This window comes from Mesoplodon densirostris, chromosome 1, assembly GCF_025265405.1.
Source record: "Mesoplodon densirostris isolate mMesDen1 chromosome 1, mMesDen1 primary haplotype, whole genome shotgun sequence".
NCBI classification, from domain to species: domain Eukaryota; kingdom Metazoa; phylum Chordata; class Mammalia; order Artiodactyla; family Ziphiidae; genus Mesoplodon; species Mesoplodon densirostris.
The window spans coordinates 235648030-235671004 of record NC_082661.1 but is presented as its reverse complement, the minus strand read 5'-3'; the positions used below and the strand labels follow the sequence as shown (position 1 = coordinate 235671004).

At 49.5% G+C, this 22975-nt stretch overlaps 1 protein-coding gene across 1 annotated transcript in view; it reads right to left on the bottom strand.

Annotated features, from left to right (window-relative positions):
* Nucleotides 1-1814: 1814 nt before the first annotated feature.
* The window catches only part of FHDC1 (FH2 domain containing 1), a 38789-nt gene continuing 17628 nt past the window's right edge, over nt 1815-22975 (bottom strand). Inside the window, exons 5-12 of the mRNA XM_060095260.1 lie at nt 17894-17979; nt 17701-17801; nt 14777-14847; nt 14569-14676; nt 12145-12215; nt 9317-9434; nt 5869-6033; nt 1815-3842 (exon numbers count right to left, since the gene is read on the bottom strand). Of these exons, the coding sequence (XP_059951243.1) occupies nt 1815-3842; nt 5869-6033; nt 9317-9434; nt 12145-12215; nt 14569-14676; nt 14777-14847; nt 17701-17801; nt 17894-17979 (2748 nt within the window). The remainder of the gene's footprint in view (nt 3843-5868; nt 6034-9316; nt 9435-12144; nt 12216-14568; nt 14677-14776; nt 14848-17700; nt 17802-17893; nt 17980-22975) is intronic.

The following is a 22975-nucleotide window of genomic DNA, read 5'->3' as shown; positions in this document are numbered from 1 at the left end:
TTAAGAAGAGGGAGTGACTTGCCAAAACCACACAGCATCAGTGATGGAACAGGGACTCTGACCTCAGTTTCTAGGGTCCTGCCAAGGGGTCCCGACCCTGGCATTACCCACAAATCCACAAACTTTTGACCTCTTTCACAGGCCCTATGGTTTGAACATTTTTGTCTGCATGGTTAAATACATGATTTTTAAGGCTTTTTGAGATGGTGAAAAATGGCTCAGGATTCATCTTTGTGGAGCACTGGAAATACTTACTGAGGGCTGCTTTTACAAGAGGTTTTGTGGTCAAGTGCCTTACTTCTTCAACCATGAAGTTTATCTTTTCAATTTAGCTGACTTATGGAAGCTCAGAGTTTCCAATTAATTTGAATGGAAGGCAACATTCTACAGGAGGGAGACTGTAACATCGACCGTATGGATTCATCACAAATACATTATATTTGCCAAAATCCACCTACGGCTGTCAGATCTAAAACAAAGTTTCACTAACAAGTGATCAAAAGTGAAAAAAAAGGTCGGGGGGCAGTTTTTAAATAACAAAAAAGTTTCAAGAATTCCCCCATTTCCCAATTAGTCAGAGGGAAATAGTGAACTGGCACTGAGTAGAGATAGTACATGTTTGCCTCTTTCTTTTGAATGAAGCCTGACCTTTTTTCCCAAAAATTTCCTGATAATATAAAATCTTCTAAAGCAATTTCTTTCTTTTTTTCTTTTGGTGTTTTGAAAAACTTGATCTGGTTTTTCTCAGGATTTAAAACCACTGTACCAAAGAACAGACAGCAACATTAAAAAGTATCATCGAGAGAGAGAGAGAGAGACAGACAGACAGAGAGAGAGAGAGGTGAGAGGAGAGAGCTTCTCTCCAGGCTCCAGGTCACATTAGCAAAGGAAAGAGTGGGAGACTGAAGGCTTTTTTCTTCCCTGTAACTAGAGCGAACACAAGTCATAGCAGCCTTCACTCAGTTTTACAACAGATACTCAAATGAGAAAACACAACGGGAAAGATGTGCTCAGCTGAACAGTCCCTGATGACCTTCCATCAAAATATGGCACCTCTAAACTCTGGAAGCTTCAGCATTCTCCAGGGGCTGCCACCCATCTGCAGGGGAGACTTGCCCCACTGCCCACGGTGCCGGCCCCAACACACGGGAGCACCCGATTTCCGTCCACCAGTCTCACTTTCCCTCCTGTCCACACCCAAACCCTCACCAAAGTCAGCAGGGTGAGGCGAGCAAAGAAGAAGGTCTTCAGGAAGACGGGGCCAACCACAGAACACCCAAGGGCTTGCGGAAGTCCAGTTGCCAGCTATGCACGGGGTGGGCAGGTGGAACCCTGAGGCCAGGGAACACAGGAAGATAAAAACATCTTCACCATTTCCCCCCCGGGATGCATTTCACTCCGTGAAAGGAACCAACTAAAACAACGTTTAATTCTTATATTAAAAAATAAGTCATTGATATATAAAAACTGGCCCCAAATCTTCTTTTACTTGTTACATAGGAAAGTCATTTTCCTCGTCTGAGTCGTTCACCGGTCTCTGTGGTCTGTTTGGGAGACGGGGTCCGCCTGGTCCACCTCCGGGGCGCGGGCGGAGATGCCTGCCCATGGCGGCAGGACGTCCGTCCGTCCGTCCAGTCCAGCCGGAGTCAGCGCGGCATGGTGGGCGGGACCCACGGCTACACCTTCCGTGACAGGAGCACTGGCAGGTGGCCCCGGCGAACTTTACGTGGAATAGACGTTCGGGGTCGGCCTTTCGCAGAAGTCAGTCCTCACCACCCGAACCCCAGCAGGCGAGCGGGGAGCGCGGACGCCCCTCACTTCCGCAAGGGATGGAGCCCCTTCCCCAGCGCCCCCCGACAGGCGTCCTTCAGCCGGAGGGAGGCCCTTTCCCCGGCCCCGCGGCCCTTCGGCGGGGCCTGGGCGCTGTCTCCGGGGCCCTCGGCCGACTCGGGCCCCTTCCGGGAGGCGCGGGCGCTGCCGGCCCGCCGCAGGGCGCCGCTGTCCTTGGGGGCGGCGTCCTCGGGGCCACCCTTCACCTTCAGCTGCCGCTGCGACACGGTCCGGGTGAGGCCCGGGGACCTGGCCACAGGGGGGGAGTCGGTCCTCTGGCACCGAGACGAGGAGGCGACCGTGCTGCGGGCGAAGCTGGGGACCGGGGCCGGGCCGCGGGGCGCGCTGGGGGCCGGCGGGGCGCGGGGCGGCTCCTCGGGGCTGTCGGGGCCCTGGGAGCCGGAGCGGCAGATCTTGTTCTCCTCGGGCTTCAGCCGCGGGACATTGCGCAGGGGCTTGGCGCTGGGCTTCCTGAAGGAGCTCCTGGGCGGCGCTGGGGGCTCCCTCCCGGGCCGGGCCGCCGTCGAAGACCTCCCGGGCGACGCGTTCGGGGGCCCCAGCACCGAGCTGCGGCGCGACAGCGGCGCAGGCGGGTTAGCGCCGATGGGGGCCTCGCGAGGGGGGCGCTTGCCGGCTGGGGGGGCGCGGCCGGCGCGCGAGATGGGCACGACCTTGCGCATGCTCTCGCTCTCCCAGCCCGTCAGCGTCCGCACCGGCCCCGCCGGCCCCGCCGCCCCTGCGCCCCGCCGGGCAGGCCCCGCCCTGGACGCCCCCGCCGACGCCTCTTTGAGGGGGCTCCTCTTCGGGGCCATCGCCTCCCTCCCTCTGGCCGGCCTGTCCCTGGGCAGGCCCCCCTTGCAGCCCGGCTCGCTCGTCCCCGAGACGGAGCCGCCGGAGGCGGAGGCGGCAATGGGAGTCTCCGCAGGCGGGTGGCAGGCGGGGTTTGGGGAGACCTGGCTGCCGCCCGTCTCCCCGGCCCTGGAGGACACGGAGCCCTCCCCGTCGCCCCCCTCCCCCGGGTCCCCCGCTTTGGGTCTGGAGTCGGCTCCCTCCGAGCAGTCCAGGGTCAGCGAGCAGTCGGTGGTGTCCGAGATGTAGAACAAAGGCCCAGGATCTTGGTTCTCGGGGTCGCTGCTGCCCTCAGATGCCGGAGCCGCGCTGATGGGCTCATCCGGGGCAGCGCTGCCATCCCCTGGGGCCGGGCTGGGACCCCCCTGGGCACCTCTGCCCACGGGCACCGGGCTGCCGTTGCTGGCGCCCAGGGACTGCGGGCTCTCATCCCCCACGGACGCCAGCGCCACTGGGCTGAAGTCATTCACGGTCAACGGGGCCAGCTCCTCCGGGCCCTTGGCAGCCTGGAGGTCGAACTGGGCCAGACCCGTCACCAGCTCGTGCTCCCTAATCCCTAGAGCCAACGGCGAGAGTGGAGGGGACCGCGCGGGACCCAGGCCCACGGGCTCGCTGTTCCTCTTTCGGAGGATGCTGACCCCATTGCGCCGAACCCGGGGTAAGGCGGAGGCGGGTTCCTCAGGCCTGGGGGCCGGGAGCTGGCTCGGCCAAGCGGAGGTGGGGCGGGGGGCTTCCTCCTGGCCCTCCGAGGCCGGAGGTCTGTGTGCTGGGCTGGAGCCCTGGTCCCTCTGTTCTCCGGGCTCTGTCCGGGCTCCGCCGGCCGGGGCCTGCCGGGGGCAGCTCCGGGGCAAGCTGTGGAACTTGAGCTCCTCAGGGCTGCCAGTGGAGCTCTCCAGGAAGCTGAGCAGCTCCCGGTCGGCCACGACGCCCAGGGAGAGGCGGGAGCGGCGGGTGCTGGGGGGCCGGTAGGAGAGGATGATGGGCCTGGAGCGCAGGAAAGGGGGCAGGTCCTCCACGCCCCTCTTAGTCAACAGCTCCACGTCGTTCTCACTGCTGCTCCGGCCGAATCCAAGCTCCCCGGCCGCCCAGGAATGCCGTTTCTGCTCCAGCTCCTTCAGCCGCTGCAGCCGCCTGAGCTCCTGCACCTCGCGGTCGTGGTTGTCCTGAAGGAGGGACGGGGAGAAGCCAGAAGATGCATGAGACACGTGGGACCCAAGTGCAATTCCAGAGACAGCTACCCTAAGACCCCACTGAGAGACACAGGTGGGAGGAGAGACCTGGGTCATTTGTTTCAGCGAGGGAGACGGCCTGTGTTTGCATGCAGGTGTGTGTTTGCACGTGCATGTGTGCCCGGGGGGCTGGAGGCCTCTGTTCTCTGCAAGCAACATGGGCGTGGCCGGGCGTGCACACTAGGCCTGGCCCCAGCCATCTGCCTAAAGTTGTCATCAGATCCCTGGGCCTCACTTCCAGTCAAGGCATCGTGCCCTCAGTGCGGGCTGTGATTCCACACATGCCCGAGACCTCAACTCGGAGGAAACCCAACTTGGTTTCTAAGCAGGGCAAGAGAGAAAGGACTTCCAGGAAAGTGCTATTTAGGCAAAAGAGCAGAGAGAAAACTACAACGGGTGTTAAAAGAATCTGTGCTGCATGGAAACGTCTACACACACAAACTCATGTGCACACATTCTACTGAACGACGATTTGGATGCTTAAATGTAGACTCAGGACATTAAGAGATGCCTTTCAATCTGTGTTCTCTGAATGCTCCCTGGTAAAGGAACACCAGAAATGCCACCGAGGCTCTGTCCCTTGCGCCCCACCCGCTCCCCACAATCGGAGAGGAGGATTTGCCTTACAAATCTTTCTACCTTTCTCCCTGCTCCAAGGAGCCAGCCCTCCCGCAACAAACAGAACAGGAAGAAATGCACGCACCAAAGCACGCTTTACTGTCCTTAAATATACTCGTGTCACGTAAACGTGCAGATGTGGCACCCAAATCTGTTATCATTAGTGCTTTTTACTTGAAAATCAATTTCCTCAAACAGTGGACCTTCCAAGTTTCTGAGAGGCTCTGGCTGTGACCAGAAATTCTGGGCCCCTCCTGCAGCTCTGCCCTCGGGCTCCCCAGGGTCCCGGGTCTTCTCCTTTCAAGGCTGCCTGTGGGAGGGCATGGGGCCAGCTCCTGGCTCTCAGGACAGCTGGGCTGAGAGCATCATACAGGTGGCCTCATGGGCCTGGAGAATTCTGACTGGGAGCGAGGGCCTCAGAAAGAGCCAATTTGGCCGCTACCGCCCACCAGCGCCTCCGCCTGCTGACCTCACTGCTTGGACAGGGGAGAGGAAACGTGGCCACAGGCTCAGCCTCCTCTTCGCTGGACAGAGAAAGGCAGCTTGAGAACTCCAGCTACTCACTTAGGGCTGGGGAGATGTCTGAGCAACCCCTCAGAGAAATTCAGCTAAGGACACATCTGCACATAAAAATAGGGAAAGAGGTGACCCATGAGTACTTGGTTCCTTATCAGCACCTGAAATGATGGGATGTTATTTTGCTTTTAATTGACAGATGAAAGTTTTATTTGCAAAGCCAAGCAACCCAAAGAGTTTTCTGGCTTCTGCATGAACTCAGAGATTATTGGACCCGGAGGCTGAAGTGCAAGAAAGCAGCAGTCACGTTCGGACAGCAGCAGACTCCCTCACTATCAGGGCACTTTGAAGCCCACTCTGGCCGAGGACAGCCTGGCTCCCCAGATGCCAACCCCTGGCAATGGCTATGGAGCTTAAAACAGGGGAGTGAGGGCCTTCCCATCCCACTGCGACAAAGGTCCCCCTGAAAGAGGAAAGTGTCTCCTGGGAAGGGGGAAGGATCTTCAAAGAGGCGTCTTAATATCGTGACTGCCATCCTAAAAAAACCTAACAAAATGCTTTGAGGGCATCAGAGCGAGCGTAGGAATGAGCACATAAGTAGCAAAGGCAGCCAAACAATAGATTCCTGCCAACAGGGAAAGGCTCGGGCTGAGACGGCAGAGCCTTAGCCCGGGATCCCGAGTGACAGCCGGGCAACAGCGCCTGGGCCAGACCTTCCTTTCCTGATGCCGCGGAGCTGCTGAAGCACCTCTCCGCCACAGGCAGAGGGCTGGCTGGGAAGAGGAAAAAGAAAAATCCTGACAACTCAGGAAACACAGAGCCGTACCTTCACTGCTTTGTTGAATTTGACACAGAAGTCTCTGAATATCTGAAGGCACTCGTCCAGTTTCACGGTGTCTTTGTCTTCACAGAAAAAGTCGATGAGGGTGTGGGCCTCGTCCTGGAGCTCTTGCTTCCAGCACTCCAGCTCTGCCAGCTTTTCCAGGGCAAACTGCGGGGAAGGGGACAGACAGCACACGCCGAGGTGAGCGCTCGGCCTGCTGCCCAGCGCCTGGGCTGCACTTTCAGGGCTCACTGCACGTCCCTCCGAGCTGACAGGAGAGTAATTCACCCCAGACAACACCTTGGGGAAGCGAGGGGAACCCCCATGCAAGGCCTGAGAGCCACAGGAGACTGCAGAGCTTTAAGCTGGAGGAGGCCACCAACCAAATGTTCCCCTGTAATGTCACTGGACACATGGCACAGGAGTGCAGTTGGTGTTGTGAAGGAAAACCCTGCATCTGTCTGTATCTGTTCTTCTTTCTCTCACGACTGAGGCTTAGACTGGGCCAAGGGTCTACTTCAGGGTCCCGGAAGTCACTTATATTGACCAGTTGTCTTATTCAGAGGTCTGCCCCATTGAGAGGGGTTTAAACTTACCCCCAAATGAGCTCTATCGGGGTCAGTGTCACCCCCGCAGGGACAAATGCCCAGCCAGGGCTTCTTATCCGAGTCAGCTCTGTCTATGGCCCACGCTTGCACCCCTCACCCCCAAGCCATTCAGTAGATTTGGGGTGGACCTGCCATTACTTTATTAAAACTCCCCAGGAGGTTTTGATGGGTACCCATGGCTTGGAACTACTGCCCTATACAAATCAATCCTCTTGGCCTCTTTGTTTTTTCCTAATTCTTCTAAAACAACGTCTCCAAGGCCCATACAGACTCAAGTACTGCAGCAATGCAGTGCGGCCGAAGGAAGCCCGCTCTCCTCTGCTGAGCCCCAGCCCCTTCAGGACGGGGATCCCCAGGGCCAAAGGCACAAGCAAATTGTCTCTGACGGCAGCTCAGTGACATTTCCTGTTGAGCTGAGGTGAGGAAGCAGCCAGGTAGAGGAGACGTAGCCCCGGGGAGACAGCATTTGGGGTCACACTGAAACCTGATGGTGCTTTTTCACTGGATAACAAGGCTTATATGAAGAAGGAATGCACGGGGTATATTCTTTTATGAAATCACACTTCTATTTGAGAAAATTCATCTTGGGTGGAGGGCTGGGCGTGGGAAATAGTGACGTTGCGGGCTGCCCAACTGGCGGAGGGGCTCACTGCTGGAACACTAAAGAGAATCTCAGGAGAAATTCCGAGAAGACGCATCCCCTCCCACCTACCCCCACACTAACCCCCTTCAAAACCCTTTTCTTCCACCAAGCATATTCGAGCGGTAGCAGGAGACCAACACTATTTAGGAAACCAAATGTCAGAGAAAGTAACCATCTGAGTCAGTAACCCGAGGCAGTGTGTGCGTTCACGCTGTATTTTTCTTCGAGGAGAGAAGGATATTAATGGAAGGATAAATCTTTGCCTGTCATTCTCACACAGGGGGCAAGGTGGATTCCAGCCAAGAACAGCTCAAATGCAGAAAAACAGGACTTTGACAAGAAGCTTCATGGGAGCTTACGCCACCTGGGATGTCTCATCGCAGATCTTGTGGGGACAGGGAGAGTGCCTGAGCGCTTCCAGTCCCCTTAGGACCTGGGAAAGTGAAACATTCTGAATAGGGCCTGAAAAGCCACCACGCTCAGAGTTGTTTGCCAAGAGCTAGTTGCTGAACCCTTTCCTCATGGTTAAGGCCACAGATGAAAAAGCCCAAAGAACACTGGCAAAGCATGAAGGACAGACTGGAGGTTGTAGCAGCAATCTCAACTTTCCAGCTCGAACTTGTCTGCTGTGGACCAAAGTTCCACACCAGTACACTTGGTACCTCTCCCCCAAAGGGTCAAAACACTGAAACAGATCCGCAAAACTGTGTTCCTGTCATTTTTCTGCTCAAAAATGGTTCACCATAGCTTAGAGAGCAAAGTTTTCCGACTGGCATTCAGAGCCCTTCATGGCCGGACCATAACCTAACTTAACAAACTGTATTTCCCCCATTTAAAAAGAAAGTGAACTTAAAAAAGAAAAATAAATAGCTGTGTGGAACAGTCTACTTAGAGAGATAAAGTTGACTATCAGAAAGACGAGTTTAGAGTGAAAACAAGGTTGCTTCTGAAGAGCAGTCCGGGGCTGTGGCTTTGCATCATAAGCCTTTCTGTGCTACTGTTTAGCATAAGAGATTAACATTTAACCTAAGAACTGAGAAATGAGACCTCCAGGATCCTTCTCCCGATGCGTGACAGGCCTTCTCCTTGAATTTCTGGATTTGTTCCATTTGTCTTTACTGCTGAGTGTTTTCCTAGCTACTGTTAGATGATTCTGTGGTGGTGACTGCTTTGTTGTCTCACTTTGAGAAGCAAACCTGTGCACTTTTAAGGGAAAATTAGAGTTTCGGGACGTATGAAAGAAAATACAGAACATGTGTTTAATAATAAAAACAAACTCCCAGCAGAGCCAAACAACATCAAATGTTCGCTGACGGGAGCTGCAGCTCACAGCATTTGATGCGACTTCATTACAAGGAAACGAGGGAGGCTGAGGCTGGTCCAACCCTCAGAAGCACTGGTCCCTTTCCACCGCCCAGGGCGGCCCTACCTCATGTATTCCAGCTCGTGAGCCTCGAATCCCTAACACTGAAGGCGGCACAGCACTTCACTGAAGACTGAACGCATGAAAAGGTGCCACCTTCTCTTTAAAAAAATGAGGAAGAGAAAAGAAGTATGTCAGACTGTGATTAGTGAGTCACAGTGAGCTGTCACAAACACGTTCTCTCTGCTGGGTTTTGTTGATGTTATTCCGAACAGCTCCTGCCACACCCTGTGGGGCTGGTGCACTTGGTGGTGAGAGGCACCAACTCTGGTGTGTTCTCCTGCCCCCCCCATAAACTATGCCAAAATGGAGCGTGTTTCTGCCACAAAAACAACGGAAGGAACAACAGCCCAAGTGCTCAGGTGTCTTTAACGATCTCCGTGGAACTTCCTACTGGTGTCCAGGAGTTCGAGTGGGAGACAGGAACTCCTGAACTGTGCTTTAGAAGCAAAACCTGAGTTGCCAGACAGAAGCTGCCAAGTGTAAGCATAAGGGATCCCAGTTCACTCCTAGGCGGTGCCATCATGCAGACAGAGCGGAGATAAACAGAGACCCTGTCCCTAACCAAAGCCTCAGGGTTAGACCATATTCAATATCCTCTGCCAAAAAACCAACCCAGCAAAGGCTGGGCACTGAAATACAAACTTCCTTTTACCGACTTGGGGAAAAAATAGGCGTGGGAACCTGCTGCTTCCATAAACAGCCCTGCAAACGTAACCAGCCTTGAGGGGCTGCTGAAGATGAGATCAGGGGGACGGACTCGAATCATACACACACCTGAAGGAAATCTTCCATCTGCTGACAGAGCTCGCCATCATGCTGGACGTTCTCCTTCAGAGCTCTTGTCCTGACAAAGAGCGAGTGCAGCTCTGCTTCTGTGTTATCCAGAGATAATCTGAAAGAAGAAAGGGGAGAGTGGGTACCTGGCACAGGAGGCCAGGTGTCACGCAGGTACATCAAACAAGACCACGGAAACAGAAGGGGAGAGCTACCGTGACTACGTTTACCGACCTCTGTATCTAGAGTTTCCTCCTATGTTTCCTTAAGAGGCGATTCCTTCCTAAAGACACACACTGGTTCAAAGACCAGGATGTGATTTTGTTCTTGCTGGTGAGATAACCGAAAGCACGGGACTTGTGAAGCTTTTCATAAACTAGGTCTGAACGTCTTTAAGCTGTTAGCATTAGAATTCAGCAGGACTCAGATCCTTATACTTTCCTCTGGCCATGAAACACAAATACAAAAGCTCTAACCCATGAAAAGCAAGGCAGAGCATGCCGATAAACGGGATATTAAGGGTGATACGGAGACACTACACCGACTGCATGTTGCTCGCCACAGGCAACCAGAGTCAGCACTCTGTGCCTTAGGGAGAACTGACACACAGCTAACAGTTCTGCGGAGAAATGGTGGAATTGATGGCAAGGCTTTTGTTACGTATGTCACACCCAGATTAACAGAGCATGAATGATGTTTCTGTCGCCTGGTAAAGTGAATAGATGAAACCTAAATCCAGGTGGAATTCAATTAGCAAATTCGTAAATCAAGATGCTTTCATGCTTCCATGATCAATTCTAACTTTTTTTTTATGCAATAGTTTTCCACCTTCAGGGGCTTCCCTGGTGGTGCAGTGGTTAAGAATCCACCTGCCAACTCAGGCGACACGGGTTCGAGCCCTGGTCTGGGAAGATCCCACGTGCTGCAGAGCATCTAAGCCCGTGAGCCACAACTGCTGAGCCTGTGTTCTAGAGCCCGTGAGCCAAAACTACAGGACCCACATGCCACAACTACTGAAGCCTGTGTGCCTAGAGCCCGTGCTCCGCAACAAGAGAAGCCACCACTAGGAAAAGCCCACGCACCGCAACCAAGAGTAGCCCCTGCTCACCGCAACTAGAGAAAGCCCGTGCACAGCAACGAAGACCCAACGCAGCCAAAAATAAAAATAAATTAATTAATTAAAAAAAAATAGGGCTTCCCTGGTGGCGCAGTGGTTGAGAGTCCGCCTGCCGATGCAGGGGACACGGGTTCGTGCCCTGGTCTGGGAAGATCCCACATGCCGCGGAGCGGCTGGGCCCGTGAGCCACGGCCGCTGAGCCTGCGCGTCTGGAGCCTGTGCTCCGCAACGGGAGAGGCCACAACACTGAGAGGCCTATGTACCACAAAAAAAAAAAAAAAAAAAAAAGTTTTCCACCTTCACTGGTCACTGGCACCCACCTATGACCTGTTTGTACTTCACTTTCCATTTCAAATAAATAACCTTAGTAAATAAGTTTTTTCTAAGACAATATCTAGCTAACTTTCCCCATCTAACTCTGACCAGAAATGGAACGGTTATTTCTCTATGTATCTCTTAGAAACATTTCCATACTAGGAAGCGGAAACAATATTCCCACACAAATTTCTGTTAGTAATTCAGAAACCAAAACCGTTTACATCTTTGAAAATGCTCATTCTTTGGGGAGAGTACTCTGGTGATCTGTAAATATGAACTGTGAACTGTTCACACCTTTGGACGGATAATCTCACTTTGGGAGACATGGCATCTGTGGTTAGATGTTTGCAGTAACACTGAGCTGCGGGCCAGTGGCGGGGTGGGGCTTAGAAAGCTCTGGTTCATGTGTTTACGCATACGGTTCACAGATGTCCCAACTGGATAGAGCCCCTCAGATAACAAGCAGATGACATGCACTGGGTCGATACGTGAGGTAAGGTGCTGGAGCCAGCTCGTGGGACACAGCTGTGGCTGTGGGCATCTCTCCCCAGCTCCACAGTCAGTAGTGCTACATTGGGAGCCTGAGATCAGCCACGGCAGCAGTATTTACGCCACGGAAATCAGCAGTTGCTACAAATCAGGACTTTTCTCCCTGAAAAGCTGGTCGTTGAACATTTACCACTGATGCATGGATATGTATTGTAAATTTAAAAGCACAGGATTCAAAATAGCATGTATATACAGATTACAGCTGTGTTAAAATACACATCTATATTAGGATCAGAAGTAAACAGTGATGTAAATAGAGCTTTATGTTTGGTAGATACTTTCTCTGCAAAGTTGAGTGACTAAGTTAAAACAGAATCCTTTCACAGCCCTTGGTATGGTTCCAACTTCTTTTAATGCAATAGAAAATAAACGTACCACGTTAGATTCTAAAGGAATCAGTGATGTATGGCCCTGGAAGCTTGCCTGATATATACCAACTCCCAAGGTAACAGGCTGTGTTCTTTGAGCCCTATCTTTTGGGTGTGGAGGTATTTGAAGTTCTTAATCCATATATATATATATATATATATATATATATATATATATATATATATATATATATATATATATATATATTTACACTGATGAGATTCATTAGAATAGACTGCAATAGGAGTTTTTTAGATTAAAAATAAAGATTAATTTTTCAAAACGCCCAAATTCCAAAGGTGCACACATACCTCTGTAACCAAATGAAAGGAAGGTCTGAAAGTTCAACAAGACAAAACTTTTAAAAGTTCAAACATGAATCCAGAAGTTGTAAAATATTCATCAGTTTTCATAAGAAGTAGTTAAAAAAAAAACAACAAAAAAACTTGTTCTCACAATTCTCTTCTTTGCTTACCTAGCAGCCTCCTGAACATGATGCAATTTTTCAGAAAAGTTTAGAAGCACGGCATCTTTCTTCTGGGCTTCCTGGAACAAAACCAGAATTTTCTCTCACTATATAGGGATATAACTGGAATTTTATCCACTATACGGAGAAAATTTTTTCAGGGCTTAAAGGAACCATAAAAATCACTGTTCCCATTTTTAGGCTTGATACATTCAAAGCAATTCACTGAGTCATGAACTCTTAGTCTGATATTCTTAGTAAGACTGACCAGAACTCTCCTACTCTCCAGAAACATTTAACTTCCCAGAGCAACTGCTCCTGACATGAAACACGACTCATGTGCATGAAGACTCAGTGGAAGGAGGCGGCGGCTTAGCAGGGCTCACTGTTCCTAAGAGAATCCAATATATCCTGCTGAAATACCACCCACACCTATGAGTATGCCTCTACTTGACCGAGCTCCTTGGAGCTGTTAGACCAGTTTGCAAACTGAGTTTAATCAGACGGTATAGAGGCCATGGGAGTGTTTGGATCCTTCAGCTGTTCAGAGGGCACAAAGGAGTCAGGTCTGAAGGGGGCAGTTACCAGCTCAGGAAACTCCCCAACGTGGGCAGGGACCAAGCTCCACGGAGCACCGGGATATGGGGATCGAAAAGGGCAGCCGGGAGATGCTGCAAGCCACACGGGATGAGGAACACATTTTCTGGTTTCAGTGCCCTGAAACTTGACACAAATTAGTGCCAAGTTCAATGTGCCCTCTGTCTTTTGAAGAATACAGTCCTAACAGTGTGTATTGTTTATGGAGAGCTTACCATATTCGGAACACTGAGCTAATAAGCACGTTCTGGAATTATCTCCCTCCGCCCTCTCAATTACGTAGTTTTGAGGTATCACTACCCCCATCATTAGATGAAGAAATTGAGGAACTTAAGGCTTAAGTATCTTGTCTGAGGAAGTACAGCTAATAAAGGACAAGTCAAAATCTCCCCGTTCGGGCTTCTCTGGTGGCGCAGTGGTTGGGAGTCCGCCTGCCAATGCGGGGGACGCGGGTTCGGGCCCTGGTCCAGGAGGATCCCACATGCCGTGGAGCAACTGGGCCCGTGAGCCACAACTGATGAGCCTGCACTCTGGAGCCTGAGGGCCACGGCTGCTGAGCCCCCGTGCCGCGACTGCTGAGGCCCACGCGTCTAGAGCCCATGCTCCACAGCAAGAGGGGCCGCCGCGGTGGGAGGCCCGCGCACCGCGGCGAGGAGTGGCCCCCGCTTGCTGCAACTGGAGAGGGCCCGCGCGCAGCAGTGAAGACCCAACGCAGTCAAGGATGAAATGAATGGGATAAATAGATTGAAAAAGAAAATCTCCCCGTTCTATTCTGAAGCTCATACTTGAAACAAGGCTGCAACACAGCTTTCCTCCCAGGTGAAGCCATATCTATGTGATCGCTGTCAAAACAACAGGGAGATTCAATGGGAAAAACAAACCAGCACAATTCGTTATTTGAGATAGTTTAACAACAAAGAGAGAACTGTCCTTGACTGATCTCTGACTGTGTAACTAGTTACTGGGATGTCACATAGACCCAGTCGAAAATGCAAGTGATCGGGCTTCCCTGGTGGCACAGTGGTTGAGAGTCCGCCTGCCGATGCAGGGGACACAGGTTCGTGCCTCGGTCCGGGAAGATCCCACATGCCACGGAGCAGCTGGGCCCCTGAGCCATGGCCGCTGAGCCTGTGCGTCTGGAGCCTGTGCTCAGCAACGGGAAAGGCCACAACAGTGAGAGGCCCACGTACCGCAAAAAAAAAAAAAAAAAAAAATTGCAAGTGATGGACAGGGTTCAGACCCCAAACCCTGTGTGAACAGCAAGGCCCTGTAGCCCCCGGTTCACAAAGAAAATACACAAGTGATCCCCTCATCGCTCTGACTCTTCTACTCTTTACACACCACGGGTCAAAACTCTAGTCAGGTCAACTCAGAAACGTTTCAACACCCAGGCCCCTGCTTTCCATCCCTGTGGCCATTACTCTGATTCTCAACTCTCGCCAAACAATGAGCGCCAACTTCCACCAAGGGATAGCCCTATTTCTATTCTCTCTCCACTCTAACCCACCCTCCACGTTGCCTCATCTCCCTAGCAACAGAAACATACCTGGTCAGGCCATGGTGCTGTATGTAAACTTCTGCTGGCTCCCCGTGGCTAAAGCATGAAGTCCAGATTCCCCAGCCACCACTCTGCCTCGCCCCCGGCCCCTCCACTTCCCTCCAGGCCTGTAACCCCAGGTGCAGCCCAACTCAGGAATCTGCAAATAGAACCTTCTTGGCACCTACGGTGCCCTTTCCTGACTCTGATGCCACCTTACACCTCTGAAAAACTTCACTGCCTTGGGGGCGGGGGTGGGTAACGTACATTCTCTCTCTGTATCAATCACTTCCACATACCTGTGCAACAAAGTGCAGGAGATTCATCCCAGGTTTATTTGCTTTTGTGTCTGCCAATTTGAGCAAAGAAGATAGTTTAAATCCTACTGCATTGCCAGCATACCCTCCCTAAAGAAGACAAATCAAAAGAAAAAATATACGTACACCTTTAGACAGACAAATAAAGTTGGAAATACAACATTAAAAATTTCTTTTGAACTTCACTTACTGCATTCATGATATTCCCTGCTTGCAGCACCAAGTGTAATATCGAATGTAGTTCCTCACATGACATCAGCTCTGTCAGAAAGAAACACACCACAGTACCTTAGAGAAGGCTTCAGCTTAAACACACACGAGACAGCTACCACATCCAAGTTCAAGTGTGTCTGAAGCAAGCTCTGACCCTAAACTGTATAAAAGACTGAAACAAACAAAGTAGCACACTGCATGGTATATCTAATGTACCACTGGCCATTGGTGATGCACATCCTAGTGTTCAACTGGGAATCAAATATGTATGACACTTAAGTATCACACATACTTTGATAATGAAAATTTTCAAGGAGTGGAAAATACAAAAGCCTTAGGAAAAGCAGCACACTGTGTCAAAGGAATAATCTCCTCTCAGCAGTTTTTTCTTTATGGTTTCCTTTATATCCTTTGAGACTATATTTATGGACTATGAAAATGAATAGTGCACAGCATTTTGCTTAGCTGATGAGCTATGAGGAGATAAAAAATAAACAGGCTGGGATGACAGGTAAATAACTTGCAAAGCTCCAACCCTTAGCGGCAGGTACCCAGAGAATCTTTCCATTTTATTCAAAACTCTACATTTCATTTGGATTGGCTTAAAGGTTTAACAAGGAACTCATGATTGTCATATATTGGTAAAGTAGTTCGTTAAACATGAAGTCTTTTGTACACACACCTACGCAAATAAACAATATTAAAAATTGCTAATGTATTTGAAAAGCTAAAAAGAAAATTTAATTATTAAAATTACTGTATATATAGGTAATAAAACGTCACCTATGATATTGTTAAGTTAATATTCTCCATTAAGTCTGGTATTACTTTCAAAAAATTACGCTTGGATCACTGCCTATACTGTGTTATCTAAGAAGGCCAGGTTTTGAAGGGTAACCAGATAAGAAACGTTTCTACCATGCCCACAAATTTGCATCACTCAATATGAAAACATATTTTCCCATCTCTACTTGAACAGGAGAGACAATTCTCTCAAAATTGCTGCTTTAGGCTTGACACAGGAAGAAATTTTAAAAGGTCTCTATATAGAAAGAGGAAAATTCTTCTTAATTCTTAGTCTCTTCTCTAAAATGAAGAAAATATGATGAGCTGAAGAGAAAAACTTAATACAAGTCAGAGCAACTAAACAAGAAAACCAAATTGGAATAAACATTCTACCACAGTAACTAGGAACCCAGAAAGTGACCAGGAGGAAATCAGGCTGGAGATCCCAGCTGATGAATGCTGGAAACTGTGAGGGCCACAGGGAGCACCAGAGACTTTGCCTTGGAGCCGGCATTCTCAGCGCCGTACATGCCAGAAGGCAAGCTCCCAACCCTATGGAATGAGACACTAGAGCAAGCTGAGGAGGCTATCCAAGGGGCGAGCAGAAATTAGCAAGTTGTTCACTCTCAAATGTAATGAGCCCACCAGGTGTTAGAGCCTGGAGGGGACGCGGGTGGGAGAAGACATCACTGGAGCAGAAGCGTCCGGAACGCTGGTAAAGGAAGAACAGGAGATGCCTGGGGAGGAGTCAGGAGGGAAGGAGGGATGCTTCCGGAAGAGCAGGGTCCCAGCCGCCAACAGAGGCCAGAGCTGGAGGAGACAGGCAGCTGGCCCCGGGCCCAGGCTATGAGCACGCGCCACCATGTACACACACACCAGACACACACAACTACACACACCACACACGCCACATACACACAACTACACATGCACCACATATTACACACACACCAGACACACACAACTACACACACACCACACACACACAACTGCACAAACACCACACGCAGCTACACACACACCCATACTACACACACACCCACATACTACACTCACAACCACACATGCACCACATACTACACACACAACTACACACACACCACACACACACAACTGCACAAACACCACACGCAGCTACACACACACCCATACTACACACACACCCACATACTACACTCACAACCACACATGCACCACATACTACACACACACCACATACTACACACTCCACATACACACAACTACACACACCATACACACGCACTGCATGCCACACAACTACACCCACACTACATACTACACACACAACTACACATGCACCACATACTACACACACACCACTACACACACACCACATACTACACAGATACACCACATACCACACTACACATGCACCACATACTACACACACCAATATACACACAACTATACACACACCACATACTATGCACACACCAGACACACAACTACACACACACCACATACTACACACAGACACACCACATACACACACACTACACACACACACACACACCACATACACACCATACTACAACACAGACACAAAACATGAACCATATATACACTATGCACACACCACATGCACTAAATGCACACCATACACACTGCACACACACCACACACAAAACACACACCATACACACACACCATACACACACTAAGGACACACCATACACACACACTACTATACACCACACACAAAACACACACCACACACACTAAACACACACTAAACACACACTATACACACACCACACACATACACAGAAAGCTAATCTAGGAGAGGAACAAAAGCAAGCTGCAACCAACAAGTTTACTCCTAAGCTTGAGATGAAAGAAACCTTTTACAGGAGGATAATATGCTAATTAATTGATTGATCAGTCAATTAATTAAATTAATTAACCGGGGGAGGCAGAAAAGTAAATGGAAATAAACTTTAAATACCATCCCTGGTAACATCTCATTTCCCTTTTTAGAGCGCATCAGAAATGGAACTTTCCATATCTAATTTTTCAATTGAACAGTTTTTAAAAAATAAACTGCTACCAAAATTAATCAAATCAAATTACACGAAGCATCATGTATTTACTCACCTTTTGTAGCGGTTCTTAGAATGGTTATATCTGTGTATAGAGAAGAACAAGAGGGCAAAAATTCTTTCTTTAGCACCATGGCTTCAATCCGCAGTGAATAGCTGAAAAACAAAAAGTACAGCTACAGTGTAGAATTTGACGTTGTTGATTCCAAAACCTTACTCTGCAAAGAACAGTGATGGGTGATCCTTACTTTGGCACCTGAATTAAGCAGTGCAGAAAGGAGTCTGCTAGGGACAGCTTGGCCACGTCTCCACTAAATGCCTTTAGTTTCTTTATCTAAAAGACAGATGGAAAAGGGGGTCAAGAAAAAAAGGACAAATGATTAAAATGGAACATCATTTTAAATTTCATCTTAGAATTTCTTTAGGAAAATAAGGATATCAGTGCTAAATTCAAATTAATAAAAATGTCAGCCTAAGAAAAGACAGAAAAGGGAATCATCACAGCTACTACTTTGTTGTTTAAAAGAAAAAAACCCAAACAAGCAAATTAGGGAGAGGAGAGCTGTGTCACTTATGTGGGCATAAACAATCCCACACGAACCAGAAGGCTGGAGCCACCGGAATCCTCAGAGAGGTTACTAAAGGGAAAGGATCAGTTCCAAGGGTGAAAACGTTCTGTAAGTTATAATCTGGAAGGGAGACCACTGTTTGGAAGAAAGAAGAGACTGGATAGTCACCATAGCAGAGCCTTTGAGTCATAAAGGAAAAAAATCTTATTATTTTGAGTATTTTGCATATAAGATACTTAGACTGGGGAAGGGTGTCTAACACAGATCTTCTTTCTGAGGTTAAGTCCTGCTTCACATCTAGTAGCTTTATAGGAAGGGATCACTGGATGTTGAGGTGAGTACACACTGGCTCTCCAGCAGGAAGGTAAAGAGGAAAATGGCTTAAACAATTGAAAGATCAGTGTCAAGATTTCCCCCTGTGAAAAAAAATCAGGTAACATAAAGAGTGTGTACAGTGGATCCCACTCCTGTAAATTAAGAAAAGAAGTGTCTACTATGCCCGGACCCTTCACGCACACACTACAAACACAGGAACAAGACAAACCAGACGTCTACGCTAGGCAATGCAATCACCAGTCATTATCATTCTCATCTGCTGCTCATTTTTATTTCCTAAAATGTCCACAATAAGCATGTACTACTCCTGTAAAAAGTTATACTAAAAGTTATTAAACACACAAATATTCCTTCAACTGTAGTAAAGAAAAAAAAAAAAAAAAGGGTTCCAACATAGGAATATAGCCAAACAGCTAGCAAGTAGGGATGCAGGCAAAGAGAAAGTTCTCAAACTGCATCAGAAAGCAAGGCATGCCTTCCCCACAGAGAAAACAGGACCAACCCAAAAAACACATCTCTGTCAACTGTAATGGAGAGTCTTCCAACAACACTTTATGGTCAGGAGCACCTTAAGACTGCTAGAGTTTGTAGTAACCTATAAAAGAAAAGAATCTGAAAAAAATATATATATATATACACTAACTTCACTTAAAAAAAAAAGACTTCTAGAGTAAAGCTGATAGCCTGTCTTTGAAGCTAACTGTTCTCAGTAGGCACTTACCACTTTGTTATGTTTTATAAAGCTTTCTCTCTTCCACCCCCTGGATTATGTTAGGTGCCCATAAAAATAACCTCCTTTTTAAACCTCTTGAAAAATAGGAAATAACAGTTCAAAAACACAGAGGAGGGGTATTTGCAAAGATCCACAAACTGAAATATCTGCATCAAAATGTAACAGTGCAGATGCACACCCCAGACACCCTGGTATTAAGTCTGGGCCTTAAGACTATATTTTTCCCCACAATGGGCAGAAAATAGCCATTTATAGAAGTGCATTATTTCCCCTACCTTTAGTGCCCCAAATTGAATTTTCCATTTTCAACCATACTAAATTTAAGGGCAGATGGAAGTTCTGCATTAGCTAAACCCAAACTAGTGCTTAGTTTCTGAACTGAGAAAGCCACGGGATGAATTCTGTTCCCTCCTGAACTAGAGTCTAATGAGTCACCATATATGAGCAGGGGCTGAGCAGGGCTGTGCCTTTATACAAGACCACGTATGTAGCGTGGGCAAAACTTCTGAGACTCACAGCACGGTTTCCTGTCTGAAGCACAAGAACAGGTCATGCTAAGTACACTTGGTAGATATTTCTATTAAACGTGTGCTGAACTGTAAATGAACAATGATTAATTGCCTTCACTTACATAACGAGGGGAAAATGCTTATGGAGTTCAACAGAATGGTGATACTAAAGATAGTATTTGATTTAAATGCCATGTATACAGTTAATTCCATTTCAAAATGAGATTTATGTTCATTAAGAGGGATTACTGTGCCTTCACAGAGAGGAAGGTAAAAAAGAGGGTGGACAGACCCTATAATTATTCTGCATTCTCATCATCATCAAAAAGCATTTAGCAAACGTTGTTAGGCATCATTTTCTTGGCTGAGCCAAGGGATTCTCATTATGAGCCGGCTGTGCCTGGTTTCTGCCCTAACAGCAAACAGCGTGCTCCTCAAGACTCACGTGTTCCGAACGGCACGCCTCCTTCATCCCCTCTAATTCCACTCATGTGGCCTTGAAACAGCAGGGTTTCCCACCAGCAGACCCACCCAACAGAAGACACTGGGGCTTCCTCCTCCCAGGAACAGAGAGTAAACGAACAAGGTAAGAATGAGGTGATAAAACTATCAGGGGGGCCTCCCTGGTGGCGCAGTGGTTAAGAGTCCGCCTGCCGATGCAGGGGATACGGGTTCGTGCCCTGGTCTGGGAGGATCTCATATGCCGCGGAGCGGCTGGGCCCGTGAGCCATGGTCGCTGGGCCTGCGCATCCGGAGCCTGTGCTCCGCAACGGGAGAGGCCACAACAGTGAGAGGCCCGCGTACCGCAAAAAAAAAAAAAAAAAAAAAAAAAACTATCAGGGGAGGCGACTCAACTTGCTGCCCTATAGACAGCAGTTCCACCTCCAGCCCGGCACCCCCGATGCTGACTGTGGCGATAGGGTACCAGCGCCAACAGAGGGAAGGCTCCTTCTCAAGCCGCCTCTCGGGGCCCAGACGGGGAGCGTGCTTTTATTTCTGAGTCTACCTTCTCCCTCTGCACGTTTTAATCATGAGTTTGAGGCAAGACAGACAACGTGCCAGATAAAAGTTCTGCGGTGAAAGGCAGAGAACGTCGGAAAACAAATGGACCTGGGGTGAGCCTGGCAGCCGGGCCGTTTCCGTTCCTCAGTTCAGCGTGCTGACAAGCTGACATATCATGAGTGACACTCACACCAGCACTTCGTGAGCGCGGAGGCGACCCAAGGCCGGCCTGAAGTGAGGCGGGGTTTGGGGAACCCTTGCCTTTCCTTCCTCAGAGGGCGGTGGTGGAGTGCAGCCCCAGGAACTGCTCTGGGGTCAGACACACCAGGTCAAACGCACCACCCTCGACAGCCCGTTAGTCATGTGGCACTAGACAAGCTCTATCTAACCTGTGTGGGCCCCAGCTTTCTCATCTGTTAAATGACGAAGAGCTTACAATGTCACTGTGAGGATTAAATGAAACACACACACACACACACACACACACACCATGGGTGTGATTTATTGACCTTCTGTGTGCCAGGCACTGGGCTGAGCACTCGATCGCCTCTGGCCTCGTCCGGGGCCGGGAACACGGGGCACTCGATCAACGTGTCGCCCACCCTCGTGCTAAGAATGAGCACAGGACGTTACTCCACAGACCTAGCAACGCACAGTGACACACAGCGATGCGTTCATTCGCATTTTTCTGCCACATTCCTAACCCTCTCTCAGCTGGCCGTGCCTCTCCTTGGCCTCTTCTCCATCCTCTGCCCTCTACCCGGGACTGCAGGGTAGGTCCTGTGTCCGGGTGGGGCCGGGCCGCCCAGCACTGCCAGTCTGTCCCTGCAGTGGCAGCGGTCAGGAGGTGGGTCCCTCCGCTGGTCCGGGGAGGGCGCCGAGCAGCCCTGAGGACTGTCAGGGCGCACCTGTGAAGGAAGCTCCCAGAGGAGCCCGAGGGTGTGCTGAGCCGGTAATGTAAACAAGCAGGCGTGTGACGAGCAGTCAGATACTCAGACCCCGTCACTCCGGTGACCCTGCAGGGGGAGGGGGAGGGCCTGGCCCAGCGGCTGGGAAGGCAGTGCAGGAGCCCCGGCGTCTCGTCTCCGGGCTCAGCTAATCATCTGGGGGAGAGAGAGTGCCTCGGAGTCTCAGGGCAGCGCTGGGGTGGGTTTTAGTCATCACGCCCTTAACAGCCTCTTTCCTCTGAATTATACCCCACAGACAATGCAAGAAACAGGGTTCTTTAAAACATGACAGGTTCGACAGCTAAGCTGCTTCTTTGAAAGGTCCCTTAGTCTTCCACAGGCTTTGCATTTTTACATTTTTTTAATTTAATTTTTTACTCGCCTCTGATTGTTAAATTAGGAAGGAAGGTATTAAGGAAACCGCATTTAACCTCCTGTCTCTTCATGGCATGAAGCTGGCAGCCTCCCTCATGCCTAACTCCCATTTAGTTGGAAATTTAGAGCTCCGTTAGGACTGGGTACCAGAGCAGTCCTAAGGAGGAAGCGTGAAAAATGCCCAAGCAGGGAGATTTCCAGAGCAACTAAATCTTTTTGAAAACTCAATTCATTAAACACTATCCATCCTAATAAAAGATCTTGAGTACACCTGAAACTAACACAATACTGTAAATCAACTACACTTCAATTTAAAAAATACATTTTGGAATGCCCATTCTTTACATAAGAGATTAAGGAGTGGGCTTCGCTGGTGGCGCAGTGGTTGAGAGTCCGCCTGCCGATGCAGGGGACACGGGGTCGTGCCCCGGTCCGGGAGGATCCCACATGCCACGGAGCGGCTGGGCCCGTGAGCCATGGCCGCTGAGCCTGCGCGTCCGGAGCCTGTGCTCCGCAACGGGAGAGGCCACAGCAGTGAGAGGCCCGCGTACCGCAAAAAAAAAAAAAAAAAAAAAAAAAAAGATTAAGGAGTGTTCAGTATACAGGATCCAGGGTAAATTTTGATCTCATGTACCTTTCCCTCAACTCTTTAAGACCCTTTACTAACATTAACAAATGCCATTAATTAATCTTGGCTTTGGGTAAATTATAATTGATTTGCAAACAGAAAACCCGAGGTGGAGAGAGCAGCTCAGAATACGTAAATATCCAGTTACCCCCGAAGACCCTCAGTTTGGCATTGTGAGCTTATCACTGATGGAAAAGAAAAAGCACAAATACATTTCTCTTGTTGTTATTA